The 22,643-nt window shown below is 48.7% G+C and overlaps 1 protein-coding gene across 3 annotated transcripts in view; it reads left to right on the forward strand.

The window, feature by feature from the left end:
• Positions 1–11,561: 11,561 nt before the first annotated feature.
• The window catches only part of MTMR14 (myotubularin related protein 14), a 91,030-nt gene continuing 79,948 nt past the window's right edge, over positions 11,562–22,643 (forward strand). For 2 of the 3 annotated variants that reach the window (XM_083425355.1, XM_083425356.1), the window contains exons 1-2: positions 11,562–11,935; positions 13,819–13,967. In XM_083425355.1, the coding sequence (XP_083281481.1) occupies positions 11,624–11,935; positions 13,819–13,967 (461 nt within the window). In that variant the 5' untranslated portion in view covers positions 11,562–11,623. The remainder of the gene's footprint in view (positions 11,936–13,818; positions 13,968–22,643) is intronic. The other variant, XM_083425357.1, reaches the window with a different exon arrangement.

The following is a 22,643-nucleotide window of genomic DNA, read 5'->3' on the forward strand; positions in this document are numbered from 1 at the left end:
TCACCTGGGATATGTGGTGGTGATGGGGGAACCTAAACAGCTCTGCGAATCCACTCTCAGTAATACTCACGGGTGAATTTTCCTTAACCGTTTGCTGAACTTAGCAGTTGCAGGTATCTCTCACTTGCTTCAAACAGAATATTCCAAGGCGATGCCAAAGGTGTCTTAAGATGCACGAAAATAGAACATGATGGGGCTAACACATTTATTCCTGACTGAGAGGTGCGTAGGACAAAACACTGGAGGAAAGACTGGAGGCTACATGCTTTTGCAGGGAATCAAAGTGTATTTTACTCCTTCCCACGCAATCAAACTTTATTTTTAGTTCCATCAGAGTTTTATTAATTGCTGCAGCAAAATTAATTGCTACTACTCAGTTTTAAGGTGGTGGGATGCAGTTTTAATTAGCGCCCCCCCCCCAATCTTTATGTTTTTAATGGAATTTTGTACATCACTTGGAATGGTAGTTGTGTCCTGAATTGATGATTTATTTAACAAATAAGTATTGCATTTTCTTGGCTGGATAACAATTCCTCTCTGCTGTCTGGTTTTTAAAAGGCAAGGTTTCTAGTCCTTAAAGCTGTGTTTGAAAGTATAATAGCAACATGCTGCGAAATCTTGCAAACTCGAAGAGAGAGCTGAGTAGGATTTTTGGAAGTCAGCGGGTAGAACCTCAGATAAAACTATGAAAATATGAAAATATAGACAGATTTTCTTAAGGGGCATGGTTTATGCTTTTGTCCCTCCCCATGTCCTATTTCTGGGCTTCCCAGGGACACCAGGTTGGCCACTGCGTAGGAAAGAGGATGCCAGACTAGATCAACTAGATCAACTCTGTGGTCTGATGGTGCAGAGAGGGCCCTGCTCATGTTCTCTTTCAACTGTGCAGTTCAAAGCCAAACGTGCAGAAGATGCTGCTGATGCAGAAAGGTACAATATGGCTTGGGATTGTTGTGCATCCCCTGGACTGAACCATCTGCAGATATGGATGGCGGATCTCTTGCCTGTGCAAGATGCCTAGACCCCTCCATCAGATGCATCACAACCCAAGTCATGATGTGCCACAGGTAGACCTATATGTCTGGACTAAAGCCTGCCCTGCTTTATGATAGCCATGTTCAAATATATAAAAGGATGTCACATAGAGAAGGGAGAAAGGTTGTTTTCTGCTGCTCCAGAGAAGCGGACACGGAGCAATGGATCCAAACTACAAGAAAGAAGATTCCACCTAAACATTAGGAAGAACTTCCTGACAGTAAGAGCTGTTCGACAGTGGAATTTGCTGCCAAGGAGTGTGGTGGAGTCTCCTTCTTTGGAGGTCTTTAAGCAGAGGCTTGACAACCATATGTCAGGAGTGCTCTGATGGTGTTTCCTGCTTGGCAGGGGGTTGGACTCGATGGCCCTTGTGGTCTCTTCCAACTCTATGATTCTATGATTCTATGCTTCAGTTTTCACCAAGGCTATTGGAAATCACAATTCCCTATGCAGGTCTAATCAGAAGAAGGCCTCCTTATATTCTCAAATAAATATACAGTGGTACCTCGGGTTACAGACGCTTCAGGTTACAGACGCTTCAGGTTACAGACTCTGCTAACCCAGAAAAAGTACCTCGGGTTCAGAACTTTGCTTCAGGATGAGAACAGAAATCGCGCAGCAGTGGCGCGGCGGCAGCGGGAGGCCCCGTTAGCTAAAGTGGTGCTTCAGATTAAGAACAGTTTCAGGTTAAGAACGGACCTCCAGAACGAATTAAGTTCTTAACCCGAGGTACCACTGTACAGAATATATATATATATATTAATTTTTAAAAGTACAATGGACCAATACAGTTACAGTTCTGGAAAGCAAGTGAAAGCAATTGTAATAAAAAGTTAAAATTTGTTTCTGATTTTTGTGTGTGTGTGTGAACACTCCCCCCTCCTCCAACCACACATATACACAAAGAAAGACTATGGCGGAAGACTACCAATTTGTACTCAGATAGCTGGCGTGTGTGTGTGTGTGATTGTGTGTGTGTGTGTGTGTGTGTGTGTTTGTGTGTGTAAGTGTGTGTGTGTCTTATTTTCCAGGCAACTCATACAGCGGAGGATGGGGGTGGAGTGGAGGAATCAAATTTTAAAAATCAATTCATTAAGATGGCCCCTTGCCATTTCCACACCCTACACAACTACATAGACTCAGGACAAATTGCAAGAAGCATTTAATCAGCGAGGGAAAGACGAGGAGGGAATCAAGGAGGGTAACAACCTGGAAGGCACTGTTGTGAGATGGAAGAATGTGTTTGGGGAATGCTTTGGGAAGCATCCGAGGCTGCATCCGACAAAGGATCGTGGAGGTGGGTGGTGGTTTAAGCCCGAATGACCTCCTCCAAGGCCCCCTAAGACGCCGCGTTGGCCACCTTTTGAGCAATTCACTCCGCGCATTATTCAGAAACCCGGCGCGTTCTCCTAGCCTGTTGGAAACGAATCAATGCGCCTTGCATTGCTCATTGGCTCTGGCAAGGCCCCAGGCAAGCGAGGAGGCCTTTTACTACTCGCTCGCGGGAAAGTCGCTCTGTAACAGGGAATCCGCATCGCGTGCACGGTTCCCAGGCGGGCGGCGGCGCCCTTCCTCCCATCCTCCTTGCGCAGGGATGCCAAAAAAAGCAGCAGCCCGGGTCCTCCCTAGCATATTAACCAATCGCCGCAGCAGAGGCGTCTCGGAGGATGCTCTGCAGCCAATCCGGCTGCGTCATGATGCTTCTGGTACCTGCGGTGCTCGGGGGGGGGGGGGGGGAGAGGAGGGAGCCCACCTCGGTTGTGCCAAAAGCTGGTGGTGGAAGCTGCAGGCAGGCAGGCAGAAGGCAAAGCGGAGCATTGGTGGGAAGAGGAGCGGCTGCCCTGCTTCCGGGGCTCCCTTTCACTCCGTTTGGCTCAGATCACGTCTCTTTCCAGAGACTCCTGCAGCCAAGCTGGTGCCAATTAATTGCTCTGCTGTCCTTTGGGCACAGGACTGCCATACACAAGGCCTTGCAGAGCCAGGCAGAGGGCCAGGCCAGGTAGATAATGTGCCCCCCCCCTTTTTAACCCATGGGACAACTGAAGTCTTATAAATAAATAAGTATATAAATAAGTTTGTTTATTTATTTATACTTATATACATTTATATTTATATACTTGATATTTATGAATTTATAAATAAATTGCAACCCCAGAGTCGGTCACGACTGGACCTAATAGTCAGGGGTCCCTTTACCTTTATATAAAAGGGACGTGGGTGGTGCTGTGGGTTAAATCACAGAGCCTAGGACTTGCCGATCAGAAGGTCGGCGGTTTGAATCCCCGCGACGGGGTGAGCTCCCGTTGCTCGGTCCCTGCTCCTGCCAACCTAGCAGTTTGAAAGCATGTCAAAGTGCAAGTAGATAAATAGGTACCACTCCGGCGGGAAGGTGACCGGCGTTTCCGTGTGCTGCTCTGGTTCGTCAGAAGCGGCTTAGTCGTGCTGGCCACATGACCTGCAAGCTATACGCCGGCTCTCTCAGCCAATAAAGTGAGATGAGCGCCGCAACCCCAGAGTCGGTCACGACTGGACCTAATGGTCAGGGGACCTTTTACCTTTATATAAATAATTTCCACAAAAGTTATGCTGATAAATAATTTTATTTCAAGGCTTGAACCGTATCTGCATATAAAGACAAAATGATTGTGAATATGCTGACTGAAGACTCCTTTGGAATCGGCCCATATGACCCCCCCCCCCCCCCGTCTGGGTCTGGCCATACACACTTGCACCCTGTCATTTCACAGCGGCTAACTCAGCGGTTGGACCTCAACCCCCCCCCCGAAGCGCACTCTATTGTCACTTGACAGATGGAGGCCCACAACAACAACAGGCCAAAAATAGCTTTCTCCAGTAGAGAATGAGAGTCTTAACCTTTGGGTTGTGGGTTCGAGTACCACACTGGGCAAAAGATTTCTGCATTGCAGGGGGTTGGACTAGATGACCCCTGCGGTCCTTTCCAACTCTACAGTTCTATGATTCTGAGCAAAAAGCAGCTTCCATCCTACCCCCTGCTTTGAATTCTTCTTCCTCGGTACTTCCTTTGCAGATCCCAGCACAGGATTCGCCAACCTGGTGTCCTCCAGCGTCGTTGGACTACAACTCCCATCAGCTCCTGCCACGAGCAGCTGAACTGGTTGGGGCTGATGGGAGCTGTAGTCCAACAGCCATCGGAGGGCGCCACGCTTTCCAAACACTTTTAGGGCATTGCACAGGGCTGGGGGCGGGTAACATTCTTTCTAGGGTGCTGAAGATTGTAGGAAGCAGAGCTGAGCCAAAATGTCTCACCATAATTTGGGGGTGGGGGGGTGGACAAAATATATTTGCTTTTCTCCTCCCCCACCCAAAGAAAGACCACTTTGCAGATTTTCCTCCAAATAGTCACCATCATATCTATATATTTGCAATGGCTTCCCATTTTTACCCACAATGCCCTAGAATGATACTAGGTCTGATGTATTAGGTTAGAAAATGGTTCCCAAGCTGTCATGTCAACACAGTTGCTGCTGCTCTTACTTACAGCCTTGGATAAAGGAGGGCGAGAGAAAAACAATGGTACTGCCACCAGAACAGGGACGTGGGTGGCGCTGTGGGTTAAACCACTGAGCCTAGGACTTGCCGATCAGAAGGTCGGCGGTTCGAATCCCTGCGACGGGGTGAGCTACCGTTGCTCGGTCCCTGCTCCTGTTCACCTAGCAGTTCGAAAGCACGTCAAAGTGCAAGTAGATAAATAGGTACCGCTCTGGTGGGAAGGTAAACGGCGTTTCCGTGCGCTGCTCTGGTTTGCCAGAAGCAGCTTAGTCATGCTGGCCACATGACCCGGAAGCTGTACGCCGGCTCCCTCGGCCAATAAAGCGAGATGAGTGCCGCAACCCCAGAATCGGTCATGAATGGACCTAATGGTCAGGGACCCCTTTATCTTTACCTTTACCTCTAGCTATATCAGGGGTCAGCAAACTTTTTCAGCAGAGCACCAGTCCACTGTCCCTCAGACCTTTTGGTGGACTGGACTATATTTTGAAAAAAGAAGAAGAACGAATTCCTATGCTCCACAAATAACCCAGAGATGCATTTTAAATAAAAGCACACATTCTACTCATGTAAAAACACCAGGCAGGCCCCACAAATAACCCAGAGCTGCATTTTAAATAAAAGTACATTCTACTCATGTAAGAACACGCTGATTCCTGGACCGTCCCCCGGCCGGATTTAGAAGGCGATTGGGCTGGATCCGGCCCCCAGGCCTTAGTGTGCCTACCCATGAACTAGATTTATGAATAGCAGGAGTCTCATTGCAGTCAGGTGGCGCCGGGAGCCCTCTCTAAATGCAGACACTTCATTTTCGGCGGGAGATGGAGGTGGTAATAATACCACCCCTGGGCATTTAAGTAGCATATTTCCAGTGTTCAGGGCACCTCCTATTAATTGCATTGATGCCCCTCACGACCGCCTTGCAAAGCAGGCCAGTGTCACCATTCTCCCTATTGCAGGTGAGGGCTAATGGAATTTGAGCAAATAGTGGCTTCTCCAGGGAGGCTGAGCCCAGGGATTCCCCAACTCGCACTGTATGCGCTGTGTCAGCTCTTCTGCAGCTGCTGCTCCATGGAAATGTATTAGTAGCAAGGGGGACTACGGAGAGAGTTGCATCTGGTCAGAATCCAAGCTGGTGCTTTCCAAAAGTGGCAAAGGGAGACGGGAAAACAGAGTGAGAAGAAAACAGAGCTCTAGCACCACCTGGCGGTTGCAATCCAAAGCTGTCTTTAAAAAAAAATACTATTTTTTGTGGCCTTGTTTTCCTTGGGGCTACTTAACAAACCTACTTCCAGTTGGGTTCATTTCCACAACAGGGTCCTGTTATCCAGAATTGCAGCCTAATTCTTACATCACCATGTCACATGGTGAAATATACTGAGTCGCAAAGTGATTTCATGCTCTTTATTCAGCTCATAGTGGTGAGGAGGAATGAATGAAAGTCCCCTCAAAGTATCTGCTTTATATACATTATTTACACAATGGGCTGCACATGATTGGCTAATTCTGGAATTCTACTGTAAGCCAATCAGGTTGTGGATTCACTTCTATCTGGAGCATGATTGGGTGGTTCCTGCCAACCAATCAGACTGCTGCATTGTTCTAGGACCAATCAGACTGATGCATTCTGAATCCTATTGTACTAGGACCAATCAGACTGCTGCAATTTGGATCCTATTGTTCTAGGACCAATCAGACTGCTGCAGTTTGGATCCTATTCAACTCAGTACATAACACATGGTAACCCAACCTCCGTTCCCTCTGCTACCCTGATCAGACTGTCCAGAGCTGGCCCTATCCCTAGACAGAGTGAGGCCATCGCCTCAGCTGGTGGATGCAGGAGGGCAGTAGCAACAGCCTCCTGTTTCTCTTCAGTCCCCTGGTTTGCACCATGTGGCCTGCCCTGCACCCCAGAACTACCTTGCTGCCCTCAGGTGAGATGGAAGACACTGCCCCATTGCCGGTATAGGAATAGGTAAAGGTAATGAGACCCCTGACCATTAGGTCCTGTCGTGGCCAAGTCTGGGGTTGTGGCGCTCATCTCGCTTTATTGGCCGAGGGAGCCGGCGTACAGCTTCCGGGTCACGTGGCCAGCATGACTAAGCCGCTTCTGGCGAACCAGAGCAGGCACGGAAACGCCGGTCACCTTCCCGCCGGAGTGGTACCTGTTTATCTACTTGCACGTTGATGTGCTTTTGAACTGCTAGGTGGGCAGGAGCTGGGACTGAGCAATGGAAGCTCACCCCATCGTGGGGATTCGAACCTCTGACCTTCTGATCGGCAAGTCCTAGGTTCTGTGGTTTAACCCACAACGCCACCCGTGTCCTGGTATAGGAATAGTAAGATTCAATTGCCCGCCTGGTTGGCTTCTATGTGTCCTGCTGTGAGGCAGCAAAATATATTGGGCTGGCCCCTGTCAGCCAGCCGTTGTTCTGAAGGGCCACTTCAAGAAAGGAGTGGTGCGAGATGGGCCTCAACTTTTATCTCCTAAGCCTAATGTTTAAAAAGCAAGTTACATTGCCACAAATTTCTGCTTTTTATGGTTGGCAATTGGGGAAAGAGGAGGTGTGGTCTTTCTGGAAAGCCAGATTTGGTCATGAGATGCTGTTTTTGATTCCTATTGTTCTGCATAAGTCCTTGCTGGGAAGGATTACAGTGGTACCTCGGGTTACATACGCTTCAGGTTACAGACTCCACTAACCCAGAAATAATACCTTGGGTTCAGAACTTTGCTTCAGGATGAGAACAGAAATTGTGCTCCGGCGGCGCGGCAGCAGCGGGAGGCCCCATTAGCTAAAGTGGTGCTTCAGGTTAAGAACAGTTTCAGGTTAAGTACGGACCTCCGGAACGAATTAAGTACTTAACCTGAGGTACCACTGTATTATCTGAAACTCTGGATAGCTGTCAGTGCTAACAGCCCTGAAGTAGATGGACCCATGGTCTGGCCTCTTTCAACATAAAATTACAGGCCTCCATTTCAGCCTTTCGAGGGCTGTGTGTGGATATAGCTCCATTTGTTTGTCATGAACTGTTTTTTTCTGAGTGTGAGAGCTGAATCTTCTCAGATCACAATTTGAATTATTTCAGCACACTGGGGACGTATACACGCCATACATTTAAAGCAAAATACTTTCACTGAAGAATCCTGGGGTCTTTACTTTGTTAAAAGTGCTGGGAATTGTAGTTCTGGGAGGGGTAAGCGACAGTTCAAAGCATTCTTTGGGGCTTTTGCTCTAAATGCATGGTGCGTACAGCTATCTGCTCAGTGCTGGCCCTACCATTGGGTAGCAAACGGTTCATATTGTTTCTTCGTTTTTAAATTTTATTTATACTTTTCAGATATATACATTTCACTGATTTTACAATCATATTGACATTTTAAAACTCGACTTCCTTCCCCTTCTTTCTGCGGTTCCTTAAATTTATTTTTAATATCTTCTGCACATCCAAATTAACACAACTTATTCATTTCTCTCTCTCTCTCTCTCTCTCTCTCTCTCTCTCTCACACACACACACACACACACTCTTACGTAGTTGCAGGTTATTACAATAATCCTGCTAGTCTTTTTATCTGTTTACAATTTATCTGTAAATATTCAATAAACCATTTCCATTCTTTTATAAAAAGTTTGTTATCTTGATTTCTTATTCTTCTGGCAAGTTTCACCCTTTCTGCACATTACATAAGTTTTTGTATCCATTTTTCATTTGCTGGGACTTCTTTCCATTCGGGAGCAAGTAACATTCTTGCTCAGACGGTTCATAATTTAATGTATTTGTATTTATTTTTACAGCAGGGAAGGTGGTGGAAAAGAGAGTTACGGGTGAAATTTTCCTGCTTCAGGTGCCACAATAACTTGGCTGGATACGAGGCACTTCGACTTAACTGGGCATGTGTGTGGCATTTGTTCTCCACCTCAGAAAATACCTTCCGCCTGCTGAAGGCTATGGAAAGGAGAAATGAGGAAGAGTTCGCAGAGACATCTTGTTACTCCTTGCAGAGACTGAGCTCCACCTCCGTTGTGAGCCCGCTCGCTGGAACTGGAAGCCTGCTGAGGCATGAAAAGGCCTGGCAAAACGGCCTGTCTGGTTTCCACCACCCTGCGGAACCCTCTGCTGAGCCTTGTTACTGGCTAGCACTTCAGCACATAGCTCAGAGGGGAAACAGCTGACCCTGTCAGGTCTCTGAAAGGGAAGCTGCTCCACAATGCAATGTGACAAAAGCGGGTGGCAGCCGCTAGGATAGCCCCGAGAGCAGCGGCGGTGGTGGTGGCGGCAGCAGCGGCTGCAGCAGCTAAGTACCAGAGATCAGGAAGTACCGTATTTTTCGCTCTATAAGACGCACAATACGCACCTAGTTTTTGGAGGAGGAAAACAAGAAAAAAAAAATATTCTGGATCTCAGAAGCCAGAACTGCAAGAGGGATCGCTGCGCAGTGAAAGCAGCAATCCCTCTTGCTGTTCTGGCTTCTGGGATCGCTGTGCAGTGAAAGCAGCAATCCCTCTTGCTGTTCTGGCTTCTGGGATAGCTGCGCAGCCTGCATCCGCTCCATAAGACGCACGCACATTTCCCCTTACTTTCTAGGAGGGAAAAAGTGAGTCTTATAGAGCAAAAAATACGGTAGGTTGCTTGCAAGCACTGCCCTTGCTGACAAGCCTTTCATGTATAAACCAGCACTGTATTAAAGGATGGGGAGAGCCTAGGCGAAGCGATATTCCTTCACCATTCCCCCAGAAAAAGCAGGGTGGTCAATTACTGCAGGTCAGGAGAATTCAGGGAACGTAAGGAGAGAGATGGTGCTGGAGGAGACTCTTGAGAGTCCCATGGACTGCGAGAAGATCAAACCACTCCATTCTTAAGGAAACCAGCCCTGAGTGCTCACTGGAAGGACAGATCGTGAAGCTGAGGCTCCAATACTTTGGCCACCTCATGACAAGAGAAGACTCCCTGGAAAAGATGGAGGGCACAAGGAGAAGGGGATGACAGAGAACGAGATGGTTGGACAGTGTTCTCGAAGCTACCAGCATGAGTTTGACCAAACTGCGGGAGGCAGTGGAAGACAGGAGTGCCTGGCGTGCTCTGGTCCATGGGGTCACGAAGAGTCGGACACGACTAAACAACAACAACAAGAAGAGAGAGAGAGAGAGGCCTGCTGGATTGGGCAGTGGCCCATCTAGTCCAGCATCTATTTCTTACAGCAGCAGCCAACTAGATGCCTATGGGAAACCCATAAGCGGAAGCCGAGCTCAGCAGCGCTCTCCCCTGCTTGCAACTGGTTTTTAGAGACATATAGCCTCCAGTAGTGGAGTCTCTCCTAGCCCTGCCTGAAAAGGTTGGAGGTTGAGCCAACCTTTCTGTGTGCACAGCAGATGAACTATTGCTGAACTACAGGCCCTGCTCCTGTTATTTAGAAGTATACTGCATGCGAATGCAGATGACCCTGCGCATAAACTGCAGCTCTGGATCAGACCCTGAACGGCTGGACCCCTGCATCAGTTTCTCAGTTTCTGATCATGTAAATGCAGACCACCAGAGGGCTCAATAAATCCTATTATTTGTTGCCTGCCATGGACAGCAGGAATTGTCAAGCATAAACAGCGGTTAGGCTATGTTCGGTTTGGCACATCACAGCAACCCCATCCATGCTACATCCAACTTTTAAAGTAGCCAAATGTGCAGGCATTTGGAGGTTCTCTCTCCATGTTGCTAAAGTTTCAGCTGCTGATTTCTGCAGTTTGAGATGCAATTTAAGACACAGAAGCTGGTCAGTTGGCAATCTTGGCAATTGATATCATGGACTCTTGTTTTCCGTCACCATTGAGCTACGCTGATTAAGATTTATTCCCCCCTCCCCAACACCTGTGTATTTGTAAGTTGTGGTCAGAGTGCCTGGGAATAAAGGTAAAGGGACCCCTGACCATTAGGTCCAGTCGCGGCCGACTCTGGGGTTGTGGCGCTCATCTCGCTTTATTGGTTGAGGGAGCTGGCATACAGCTTCCGGGTCACGTGGCCAGCATGACTAAGCCGCTTCTGGCGAACCAGAGCAGTGCACGGAAACGCCGTTTAGCTTCCCGCCGGAGCGGTACCTATTTATCTACTTGCACTTTAACATGCTTTCGAGCTGCTAGGTTGGCAGGAGCTGGGACCGAGCAATGGGAGCTCACCCCGTCAAGGGGATTCGAACCGCCGACCTTCTTGGCAAAGCATTACTGGTATTAATAATATTGTTTGTTGTTGTTTAGTCGTTTAGCCATGTCTGACTCTTCGTGACCCCCTGGACCAGAGCACGCCAGGCACTTCTGCCTTCCACTGCCTCCCACAGTTTGGTCAAACTCATGCTGGTAGCTTCGAGAACACTGTCCAACCATCTCATCCTCTGTCGTCCTCTTCCCCTTGTGCCCTCCATCTTTCCCAACATCAGGGTCTTTTCCAGGGAGTCTTCTCTTCTCATGAGGTGGCCAAAGTATTGGAGCCTCAACTTCAGGATCTGTCCTTCCAGTGAGCACTCAGGGCTGATTTCCTTCAGAGTGGATAGGTTTGATCTTCTTGCAGTCCATGGGACTCTCAAGTCTCCTCCAGCACCATAATTCAAAAGCATCAATTCTTCGAGCAGCCTTCTTTATGGTCTAGCTCTCACTTCCCTACATCACTCAATATTGTTAGTAGTATCAATAATAACTGATCCACGTGCACGCGAGCGGCCATCCTGCAGTCGCTTTTCGCTTTGGGCGCGCGCGCGCGACAGCACACACACACAAAAAACCCCCTCGCCGCTGCCACCAAAGTTCCACGCGCAGCCATTGGCTCGCAGCCCTGCAATTCCCAGAGCCGGAGTCCGGCCCCGCCCACACAGCCCCGCCCACGGACACGCCCCCTCACACCTCCTCCTCCACTTCCTAAGCCCCGCCCTTCCGCTTCTTCCTTTTCTTCCCCTGGAAGAGTCAAAGAGGGAGGGAGGGGGGGTGTTTTCGCGCTCTCTTCGGGCCAATAGGGAAGGGGTATCCTTTCCGGGCGGCCGGTGGTGGTGTTGGTGTTCGCTCTCGTGTCGCGCTGTAATGACGGCATCGCTCTCCTTTCCCGGAAGCGGAAGGCGGTTGGGATGGAGAAGGCGCTGGCGCTGCAGGGGCGGCGAGTCCGGGGCTCGGGCCCGTGAGTGCGGGGCGGGGATGGCAGGAGCCCCGGGCGACCCCACCTCCGCCCTTCAGGGGCCCGGTGCCGGGGAGCGCGCTTTTGCGGAGCTGCTGCTGGAGTTCTCGAGGGCGCAGTACCGGGCCCGGGATGGAGGGGGCGGTAGCGGGGGAGGCGGAGGAGGAGGCACCTCTGCAGGTGGAGGCAGCGGCAGCGGCGGGGCCGGCAGCAGCGCCAAGGTGAGCCTGAGGGGTGGGCTGGGCCTGCCTCATTCAGCGCCGATCTGCACGGCCCTTGCCTTAAACTGTCCCCCCAGGTTGCTACTGATCCCTCTCCTCTGAGAAGTGCATGACTGGCACAAAAACAAAAAACCTCCCACTGGTGAACAGTTTCTTCCAGCTTGGAGATGCCTTTTCATTATTATTCCCCACCGACCATCAAAGGCATAAGCAGGACGGCAGCCGGACATTCCTCTGTCGTGCCTGCAACCCAGACGCAGCTGAGAATTGTTGTTTTGATTTATTATTTGTACCCAGCCCACCACACTGGGTTTTATACTCTTGCCTTTCCTCCACCCAGTGGGTTCAAGGCACTCGCTTACAGATAAAAATAAGAACTGCTAAAAGCATTGGGGGGAAACCACAACAGTTAAGCACTGGCAGAAAGAAAGCTAAAAATTCTGAGAAGTGTTTTTGTGTTGCATTTTAATTGCCTTCCAGAGAGGAGGCCGTATTAGCAGCAAAAGAGGGCATATTTATAAAGATGTGTCAAATCCATTACGCCGTAAGCTTCTGTTGCGCTACAGTCCTCTCTGTCTGATACGTGAAGTGTTACCTGTAGTTGGGTCAATTTGTAATTTACTGTGAACCAATTTTGGAGCCAAGCTTTGGCTGAAAAGAGTGGATAGGTGAATCAACACCTGTTCTCTGCAGCGTGAAATCCCTGTCCATTAAAAGAGATCCCTACATGATCCCTGTTAATACTGCAAAGCTCCTCCCTTATTTTAGTGCAGTTGTTTTAAAACAAATCCTTATATGGGGATTTTCTGGGTTTCTTGTATGGTGCTTCATTGCAAAATAAGCCATGGGAAAACAGATTAGGAAAGGAAGGTGGGGTGGAGAGAGAAGGTACTGTGTTGTATGAAGTTATGACTTCCCTAACACAAGTAGACAACCCTAGCATCCCTGGTTGCTCCATGTCTATACTCCCAAGTGCACAATCGGATTCTGCATGGCCTTTGTGGGTTGGATGTGCTTCATTGGTGCACCTTGTCCTCGTTTATAGAGTAACCTAATGCTCACGTGGTGAACATTGCGAGTCTTGTGTTTCCTCTGTCCAAAGGTTGCCAGATAACCAGAATTCTAATGATAAGCATTTTAAATGCTGCAAGTGCATGGGATAGATGCCAGCTATATAGAGGGTCTCATTATTGGATTTTTGGGGCAGCAAAGATTTCCTTAAGATCAAATGTTTTGCTCCATACTTGCATTTATTTAACCCATGTATGCAGTGTTTGTATGGGACGCGGGTGGCGCTGTGGGTAAAAGCCTCAGCACCTAGGGCTTGCCGATCAAAAGGTCGGTGGTTCGAATCCCCGCGGCGCGGTGCGCTCCCGTCGTTCGGTCCCAGCGCCTGCCAACCTAGCAGTTCGAAAGCACTCCCGGGGGCAAGTAGATAAATAGGGACCGCTTACTAGCGGGAAGGTAAACGGCGTTTCCGTGTGCGGCTCTGGCTCGCCAGAGCAACGATGTCACGCTGGCCACGTGACCCGGAAGTGTCTTCAGACAGCGCTGGCCCCCAGCCTCTTGAGTGAGATGGGCGCACAACCCTAGAGTCTGGCAAGACTGGCCCGTACGGGCAGGGGTACCTTTACCTTTTTTTATGCAGTGTTTGTACAATGTACCAGGCCTTTGGTTTGGATCACAGTACAGACAACTCCCCACTTGTGTGCAATCAGCACATGTGCGGCTGCTGACATGCGTGCCATTAGGAGGTGGGGCAGGGGCAGAACGGACTGGAAGGGACTTGCCTTGCTGATGTGCACGGCGGCCGAGAACGTTACCCCCATGTATAAATAACAATAATTCTGTAATAACTGTTGGTTTGTCTTTGACTTGACTAGATAGAGCGCATTGAGAAATGCTGCCTTGAGTTGTTCGGCAAGGACTACTGCTTCAGCGTGATCCACAATGGGAATGGTGAAATCTGCAGCCATTACCCCCGCCTGATTGTCTTCTTGGAATATGAGAGCACAGATCAAGAGAGGCACACGTAAGTCGTGACTGCTTTCGGGAGGACTGTGCCTTACCCAAATTAACCTGAGCACGTTTGTGACCTGCAGAGTGCGTCACTGTTTTTTTGGGAGATGTACTACAGTACTAGCAAGTTACTAATCGGTCTTTTCGTTCCATTTACTTGGCTCTAAAATTGGCTGTTCACATAAATGTGCACAAGCCCTGGTGTTTTTTCTTATGAATGAGAGGCTACTGTGGTGTGTGAGTTAAGTAGCAACCAACGAATATAAAAAACCCTGCTGGATTAGACCCATCTAGTTTGACATCCTGTTATCACAGTGGCTAACCAGATGCTTGTGGAAAGTCTGCAAGGCAGGACCTGATTATAACAACACTCTCCCCTCTTGTGGTTTCCAGAAAATGGTACTGCCTCCGACAGTGGAGGCAGAACATAGCCATCAGAGCTGGTAGCTATTGATAGCCTTATCCTCTGTGAATTTGTCTAATTCTCTTTTAAACTTCCATGCTGGTGCAACAAGATGGCCTAGATTGGTGGTGTTGCCATCACAAGTGACATTGGGGCTGGCTCAGGATTCAGCAGATCCTACAATGGGCCCTCCTGATGCTGTTTCAGGGGTTTCCGCTGATGAGAATGCCACTGTAGGTAACTTCCATATACCTGCTGTTCAGGCAGTGCATTGAGGTGCCCCTTGCCAGTGGGATTCCTGTACCCCCGCAGCGTTGGGCAGAGGGACACATCTGTGCTATTCAAACCCTCTGCAGCACAGTGCATCAGTGGTTTGAATTGTTCTGCCTCTTAGATACATTTTGCATGTTATGGGGTCCATGCAGTGATAGCCGAGTAGAAATTCAAGCATATGACAGATCTGCACAGTGGGATGGAGAAGGGTGGGGTGGACTTCCTCTTTGTGGTGTAGTGGTTAAGAGCGGTAGTCTCGTAATCTGGGGAACCGGGTTCGCGTCTCCCCTCCTCCACATGCAGCTACTGGGTGACCTTGGGCCAGACATACTTCTTTGAAGTCTCTCAGCCCCACTCACCTCACAGAGTGTTTGTTGTGGGGGAGGAAGGGAAAGGAGAATGTGAGCCGCTTTGAGACTCCTTAAAGGGAGTGAAAGGCGGGATATCAAATCCAAACTCCTCTTCTTCTTCTTTTCACTTTTTTCACTGCTGTGGTTTGAAACACTTTAGAGTTGCTTCATACAGAACTCAATTCCCATGCAGAACTTGAATCTGCAGTGCAGATTTTGTCGTATGTTGCATGTTCCTTGATAAATTTACCACTATTTTTTTTATAATTGTGAGCTCTGTAAGCTTGTTTATAATCCTTTTTCTTGCAGTGAGGCCTAACTGCACTTCTTCTTCTTCTTGTTGTTGTTTAGTCATTTAATCGTGTCCGACTCTTCGTGACCCCATGGACCAAAGCACGCCAGGCACTCCTGTCTTCCACTTCCTCCCGCAGTTTGGTCAAACTCATGCTGGTAGCTTCCAGAACACTGTCCAACCATCTCGTCCTCTGTCGTCCCCTTCTCCTTGTGCCCTCCATCTTTCCCAACATCAGGGTCTTTTCCAGGGAGTTTTCTCTTCTCATGAGGTGGCCAAATTATTGGAGCCTCAGCTTCAGGATCTGTCCTTCCAGTGAGCACTCAGGGCTGATTTCCTTAAGAATAGATAGGTTTGATCTTCTTGCAGTCCATGGGACTCTCAAGAGTCTCCTCCAGCACCATAATTCAAAAGCATCAATTCTTCGGCGATCAGGCTTCTATATGGTTCAGCTCTCACTTCCATAAACCTCTACTGGGAAAACCATAGCTTTAACTATATGGACCTTTGTCGGCAAGGTGATGTCTCTGCTTTTTTAACTCTGCTTCCCCTCTAACAACCCTCAGTGTAGCCATAACCATGAGGCAGGTTGCTGATATTTCCAAGGTACGTTGATATCACTAGATGTCACAGACCACCTCTCCCCAGATAAACCAACCCGGACTTTGCAATCATCATCCCAGGCCCTTGTCTTTGCGTGCCTCCTCTATGTGAGGTCCAGAAGGTGGCAACATGGGAATGGGCCTTTTCTGCAGTGGTTCCCCGTCTGTGGAATGCTCACCCCAGGGAGGTTCACATGGCGCCTTCATTATACACTTTTAGGCACTAGGCGAAAACGTTCCCCTTTAACCATGCCTTTGGCTGACTGATATCCAATGTTCTTTCAAAATGGGTGGGTAAGAGTTATTGTTTTGTTATTTGTCTTGTTTAGTTTTTGGTCTGTTATTATGTACTTGGTGGTTTTACAGTGGTACCCCGCAAGACGAATGCCTCGGAAGACGAAAAACTCGCTAGACAAAAAGGTTTTTCGTTTTCTGAGGTGCTTCGCAAGACGGCTTTTCCTATGGGCTTGCTTCATTAGACGAAACAGCCCTGCCTCTCCTGTCATGGCGACGGTCACTGCACGCACGCACGCTCGCTTCCCCGCTCCTCCGGCTCCCTCCCACCTTCCTGCTGACGGCTCCTCTGGCTCCCTCCCACCTTCCGGCTGATGGCCGACCTTCCGGCAGCCTCGCGCCGCTGCCCACTGCCCTCGTGCGCTCCCCTCAGAAGCCGTTGCCGCCAGCAGCCAGCGCTGCAGCCGGAGTCGCACTCCTGAGCCCCGCCGCCCTCCAGCAGCCAAGTCGCGCGGTGTCCACAAGGCATGGGTGAGTCCTAGGACCAGCTGCGGCAGCTGCCTTGCTTCTCCCCGCCCCTCCCCGCCGTGGTGCTTCGCAAGACGAAAAAACTCGCTCTACGAAAAAACTCGCGGAACGAATTAATTTCGTCTTGCGAGGCACCACTGTATTCTGTATTTTAAAGTATCTTTATTCTGTGAACCTCCCTGAGATCTTTGGATGAAGGGTGGCATACAAATTCAGTAAACAACAACAACAACAACGATGATGAGGTATCCAGGATATATGCACTTGTTCCTTCATAGGGAGTTCATCCCTCATCCAGAAGCCCTGCCCTGAAGCCATCAATATAGGTGGACTTCTCTTTTTCCATCTTTAATGGCTAAGCAAGCTGCAGTTAGCAAAGTTATTACCATGTGCAAATTTGACTCATGCACAGCAATGCTTAGCTGTGCTGCTTCTTAATGTGCCCACCAGCTGCAGGGTGTACCCATGTGATGTTTTTCATGCCTGAGTAGCTTTCGTTGCCCTTTTGGTTCCTCTTAAGTTTTTTTCACTTCAGCTTTCTTGCTGCTTGGAAAATCAAAACAATGACTTGGATGTAAGCTGCACAGTTTGATAATACAGTGGTGCCTCGCAAGACGAAATTAATTCATTCCGCGAGTTTTTTCATTATGTGAGTTTTTTCGTCTTGCGAAGCACCACTGCATTTAAACACTGACAACGGCGGGGAGGGGCGGGGAGAAGCAGGACAGCTGCCGCAGCCGGTACCTCAGACTCACCTGCGCGTTGTGGCCACCGTGTGACTCGGCTGCTGGAGGGCGGCGGGGCTCAGGAGCGCGACTCCAGGGAGAGAGAGGCGCTGGCGGCAACGGCTCTCTGAGGGGAGCGCGCGAGGGGAGTGGGCAGCGGCGCGAGGCACTAACCGTCAGCGGGAAGGTGGGAGGGAGCCGGAGGAGCGGGGAAGCGTGCGTGCGTGCAGTGACCGTAGCCATGACATGAGAGGCAGGGCCGTTTCGTCAAGCGAAGCAAGCCCTTAGGGAAATCCGTCTTGCGACGCACCTCAGAAAACGAAAAACTCTTTCGTCATGCAAGTTTTTCGTCTTCCGAGGCATTCGTCTTGCGGGGTACTACTGTACTGTCTAGATCAGAAGGTAAAAAGTGGCTTCTGACCTGAAGATGGAATCTGAGGGTTTTGCAAAAGCAGTTGTGAAAAATTCCGAGTTTCGTTTCAGTCCCCTCATATCCGTAGTGAGAACTCGGAAAGATGTGGCGAGTTGCAAAATTCGGTGAGTTGGAAAGGAGGTCTGTCTTGCCCAGGAGTTGACCAAAGTGTTGGTTCTTGGACTGAATCAGTGCACCATCTTGTCCCTTCAGCTACCAAACCTTTGCCTGCTCTTTCTGAGGTTGCACTGAGAGAGGAGAGGTGGAGACTGCAGCAGCGTCAATTGAATGACGCTTCATTTTTATTTGAACTTCCCATTGGAGATTTAATTCAAGTTTGGATTGGTGTTTCATGAGGTTGCCAAACCATGATGCATCCTGCCTGGTTAACCAAACCACTAAAACACACTGCTCTGCAAGGATTCGGGGAGGGAATACTCCTTTCCTGTGTTGCAGCTTTGTGCTTCGCTCCTCCTCCTGTGTTACACACCTCACCTGCTGTGCCCCAACACCAACTCCAGTATCATAAAGGAGCTAACATGTTTCCCAGCATTACTTATTGCACTCCATTTGCCCTTGTCTGTTTGACAGCTAAGGGCGCAGAGCTTACTAACGGTGAAGTGGCTTTTCCAGAAAATTATTGTTGGAAGATCTTCCTATGCATTAGATACTGTTTCTCTATATATGCTAGAGTTGTGCTTGAGAATCTCTAGCCCACAGGCCCAATTAGTCCTGCCAGACTTCTGAGGCTGGCCTGCCAAGCCATTTTTGGCAGGCCAGGCTCCGTAGGGAATATGGCAAAATGCTGTTGATATGATCTTCAGACATTAGCATTTTCACCCACAGCATTGAGTCCTTGACACGTTTCCAGGGCTTAGATCAGTGCAACCATGGAGCTCTTTGTTGCCTGATATCTCTTGGGGCCATTCTTGCACTTGGTGGTTGCTTGTTTTCTGTATAGTGCAGTATCTGCCCTCTTTGGTTTGAGTCTTGGAGCCCCCACTTTGCAGTCATAAAACATTGAGGCCTTTTACACGAGAGGAGCCTAGTGATGATGGTAGGCCACTGGGCACCACAGCTCCCACTTCTTGCCCCTCTGGTCTAGTTAGGTGTCCAGGGTCAGTGTGTCCTCCACTCAAATCCCACCTCCTCCTAGTATGCAAGACACAACTTTAGAACAAAAAGTGGCTGATGGAAATTACCAGGACGGTGACTGACCTCAGCTGGAAGGATTTGTGCAAGATTCCGTACTGCGTAGGGAACCAGCCACGCTGCCTCCCCTTGTCAGAATGAGCAAGCTTCCAACCTACAAAAACATTACTTATGTGGTGCAATAGGAAAGTAACCAAGTATGAGCTGCACAGTGTAAGGGTGGTGTGGGGTGGTGTGCCCCCCCCCATGTGCATACCCATTTCCTCCTGAAGGGTGCATCGTTCTGAATCTGTTCAATTCCGTCATAGAGTTGGAAGAGACCACAAGGGCCATCGAGTCCAACCCCCTGCCAAGCAGGAAACACCATCAGAGCACTCCTGACATATGGTTGTCAAGCCTCTGCTTAAAGACCTCCAAAGAAGGAGACTCCACCACACTCCTTGGCAGCAAATTCCACTGTCGAACAGCTCTTACTGTCAGGAAGTTCTTCCTAATGTTTAGGTGGAATCTTCTTTCTTGTAGTTTGGATCCATTGCTCCGTGTCCGCTTCTCTGGAGCAGCAGAAAACAACCCTTCTCCCTCCTCTATGTGACATCCTTTTATATATTTGAACATGGCTATCATATCACCCCTTAACCTCCTCTTCTCCAGGCTAAACATGCCCAGCTCCCTCAGCCGTTCCTCAGAAGGCATCGTTTCCAGGCCTTTGACCATTTTGGTTGCCCTCCTCTGGAAAAGGATTTCCCTTCCAAGTTCATGAACGCCCATGAAGAGGGATTTGCTTCCCTGCTATGGCTCACTTGAAACGTTTGGTATCATTTGCTATAAACTCAGGATCTACGAAGCGCCTCCTAGGTGCTTGTGGGATACTGAGACAGCATGCACAGTTTGACCTGTGCAGAGACAATTCCGTGGAAGTCAGCCCTGTTTGGAATGATTTTGGTCCTTCCACAACTTTTTAAGCAACCACTTTGCAATAGGTAGGCCCCCCAGTCACTAAAGTACATTATGTTCCTGGTGTGCCGGCTTCAAGTCATCTCATTTGCTGCCCACAACTAGGATGAGTAAACTTCCGCTTTTCTTCTGAGTGTTGACAAGCTGACAGCTGGCACTGGAAAGCATGAGCAGACCTCTGGCTTTACTCCTGAGGAACTGCATCTATGCCTTCCTTGAACCCAGAGGCATTCAAGATGTGTGAAAGAAAAAGTCAGCTGTCCACTCATAAGTTTTTTTTAATATACATTTTTATTAGTTTTTACATATATTTGCCCACTCCTAAGTTGACTTCAGTGTCCTGTGTTTCTGTGTTAATATATTGAAAGTTGTTTTCAGCTTATTTTTATGTTTTGAAAAGTGCCCAGTAAATGCAGTTAGCAATTGTAATGGTGACATGCTTGCTTACTTCGCCAAGCCTTTATTAGGCATTACAAATATATATAACATCCATATATATAACTTTTAAAATATATAAAATAAACAGCCATCTAAAAATATGTAATAATGATGATTTTCATTGGACTTTCTTCCTGTTGAATAGTGCCATTCACTGCTCTGAGAGATACTATTGATAAAAAATTCTCTGGAATAAAATTCCGAGATACCTATACATCTTTACTTGCTGGATTTCTTGCCCTCTAATTTTGCATTTCTCTAATTTCCGGAAGTTAGAGAAGACCAGAATGTTTTGTCTTCCCATCATTTATTGAGAGCTTATTAGTTTCACAATAGGAAATCCGGGAGAGTAAAAGATGTTGCAGACCTCTCCTCATCGGTGATAATAAGGCCACATCATCCGCATGCCGAAACAGTGGGACCGGGTTTTGATTGATGGGGGGGCACGTGAATCTATTTTTTGAGTGTGCTCTGGAAGATCTGATAAAAACGAATTAACAAGAAAAGGGGCAAGAATACACCCTTGTTTCTGACATGCGTAAATCTGGCCAGTTATAGTTAACCGCTCTGTGTACTGAAGACAGGAGGACCAGCGGAATATGGAATAGGTTGCACAGCAAATCAAAACTACAGTATTACCTTGGGTGACAGACGCTTCAGGTTACATACGCTTCAGGTTACAGACTCCGCTAACCCAGAAATAGTACCTCGGGTTAAGAACTTTGCTTCAGGGTTGTTAGAATTCCTGCTCCATGATTGCAGTCATGGGATTTTTGTCTTTCACATGACGGTGTATGTTTTGACTCCACAGAGTGGGAAGTGACGGAGACAGGATGTTTGTGTTACTGTGTTCCATGACGTGGGACTATTGTCTTTCCCCCCCCCCCTTTGCTGTCTGATGCTCGAGAAAGAGGGAGCCATGTTGCAGTGCTCCGTGTGTGTTTATATGTAAATAAAGTAGATTAGCCAAAATGCTGAGTTGCTGAGGCCTGTCACGCGCATGATACGCAAACTCTGCAGATCCCTAGGTGTGCCGGTGTCAGTTGGCATCGGTTGCTATGATGTTTGGGTGGAAGAAAGCTTATGAAGCTCCTGAATGATTGACAAGGAGGGAGGGAACATGCCAGGTCGGGCATGTGTCTCTGCCAGGGTCCTACTCGAGTGTAAGCTGACAAGGATGAGAACAAAAATCGCGCGGCGGCAGCAGGAGGCCCCATTAGCTAAAGCGGTACCTCAGGTTAAGAACGGACCTCCAGAACGCATTAAGGTCTTAACCCGAGGTACCACTGTACAGTTGCCACTTCTAATTTACACTCGATTTCGGGTTTTAAATGCATGGTGTGTGCCTTCTCCTTCTGTGTTTACAGCAACCCTGTGAGGCGGGTAAGGATGAAGGCGTTTGTGAATGACATGTGGTCACTCAGAGGGAATTTGGGCCTACATCTCCTTGGCCTTAAGCGTCGCATCCTAGCCACTGTGCCATACTGGCTGCTGCTCGTCCTTCCATTTTCCTGTGAGCAGCTCTTAAGAGTTTATGTCAAAAACTGCCCAGTTCCTCTTCTGACGCCAGTGAGGGATTACTAGCTTGTTCAGATACTTTGCGGACGCCAGCAAGCTGTTCGCCAACGAAGGCTTGCAAGGTTCTCTGCAAGCAGAACATGAGTGCTCGTTTTGTTGTGGGGGAGGCAGAAGGCTCCTTTAAAAGCACTCCCTTCTTCCCCATCCCATATACCTGAGAACTGCTTCAGCCCTTCATTCCGTGAGCAGACCATACAGAGCCAGTGTGGTGTAGTGGTTAAGAGCAGTGGACTCGTAATCTGGTGAACTGGGTTCGCGTCTCCGCTCCTCCACATGCAGCTGCCGGGTGACCTTGGGCTGGTCACACTTCTCTGAAGTCTCTCAGCCTCACTCACCTCACAGAGTGTTTGTTGTGGGGGAGGAAGGGAAAGGAGAATGTTAGCCGCTTTGAGACCCCTTCGGGTAGTGATAAAGCGGGATATCAAATCCAAACTCTTCTTCTCTTCTTCTTCTTCTTTCCCTCCTTGCTTGGGAAATTCTGCTTCAATCAAGACTCCACCCTACTTACATTTTCAGATTACTTAGCTGGCAGATGAACTGAATCATCCCAGCTGCTAGTGGGCTGGGCGGTGTGTTTGTGTGTGTGTGTGTGTGTGTGTGTGAGAGAGAGAGAGAGAGAGAGAGAGAGAGAGAGAATCTATTGCTGATAAATATCTTGGAGGGACCAAACAGCTCATGTAGAGCCAGATCTGTAGTGCAGAGACCCATGAAACAGCGGCGCAAATGAACTGCAATTCCGTTGGCAACT

Source organism: Podarcis tiliguerta (assembly GCF_965153285.1).
Source record: "Podarcis tiliguerta genome assembly, chromosome: 2".
Lineage (NCBI taxonomy): Eukaryota > Metazoa > Chordata > Lepidosauria > Squamata > Lacertidae > Podarcis > Podarcis tiliguerta.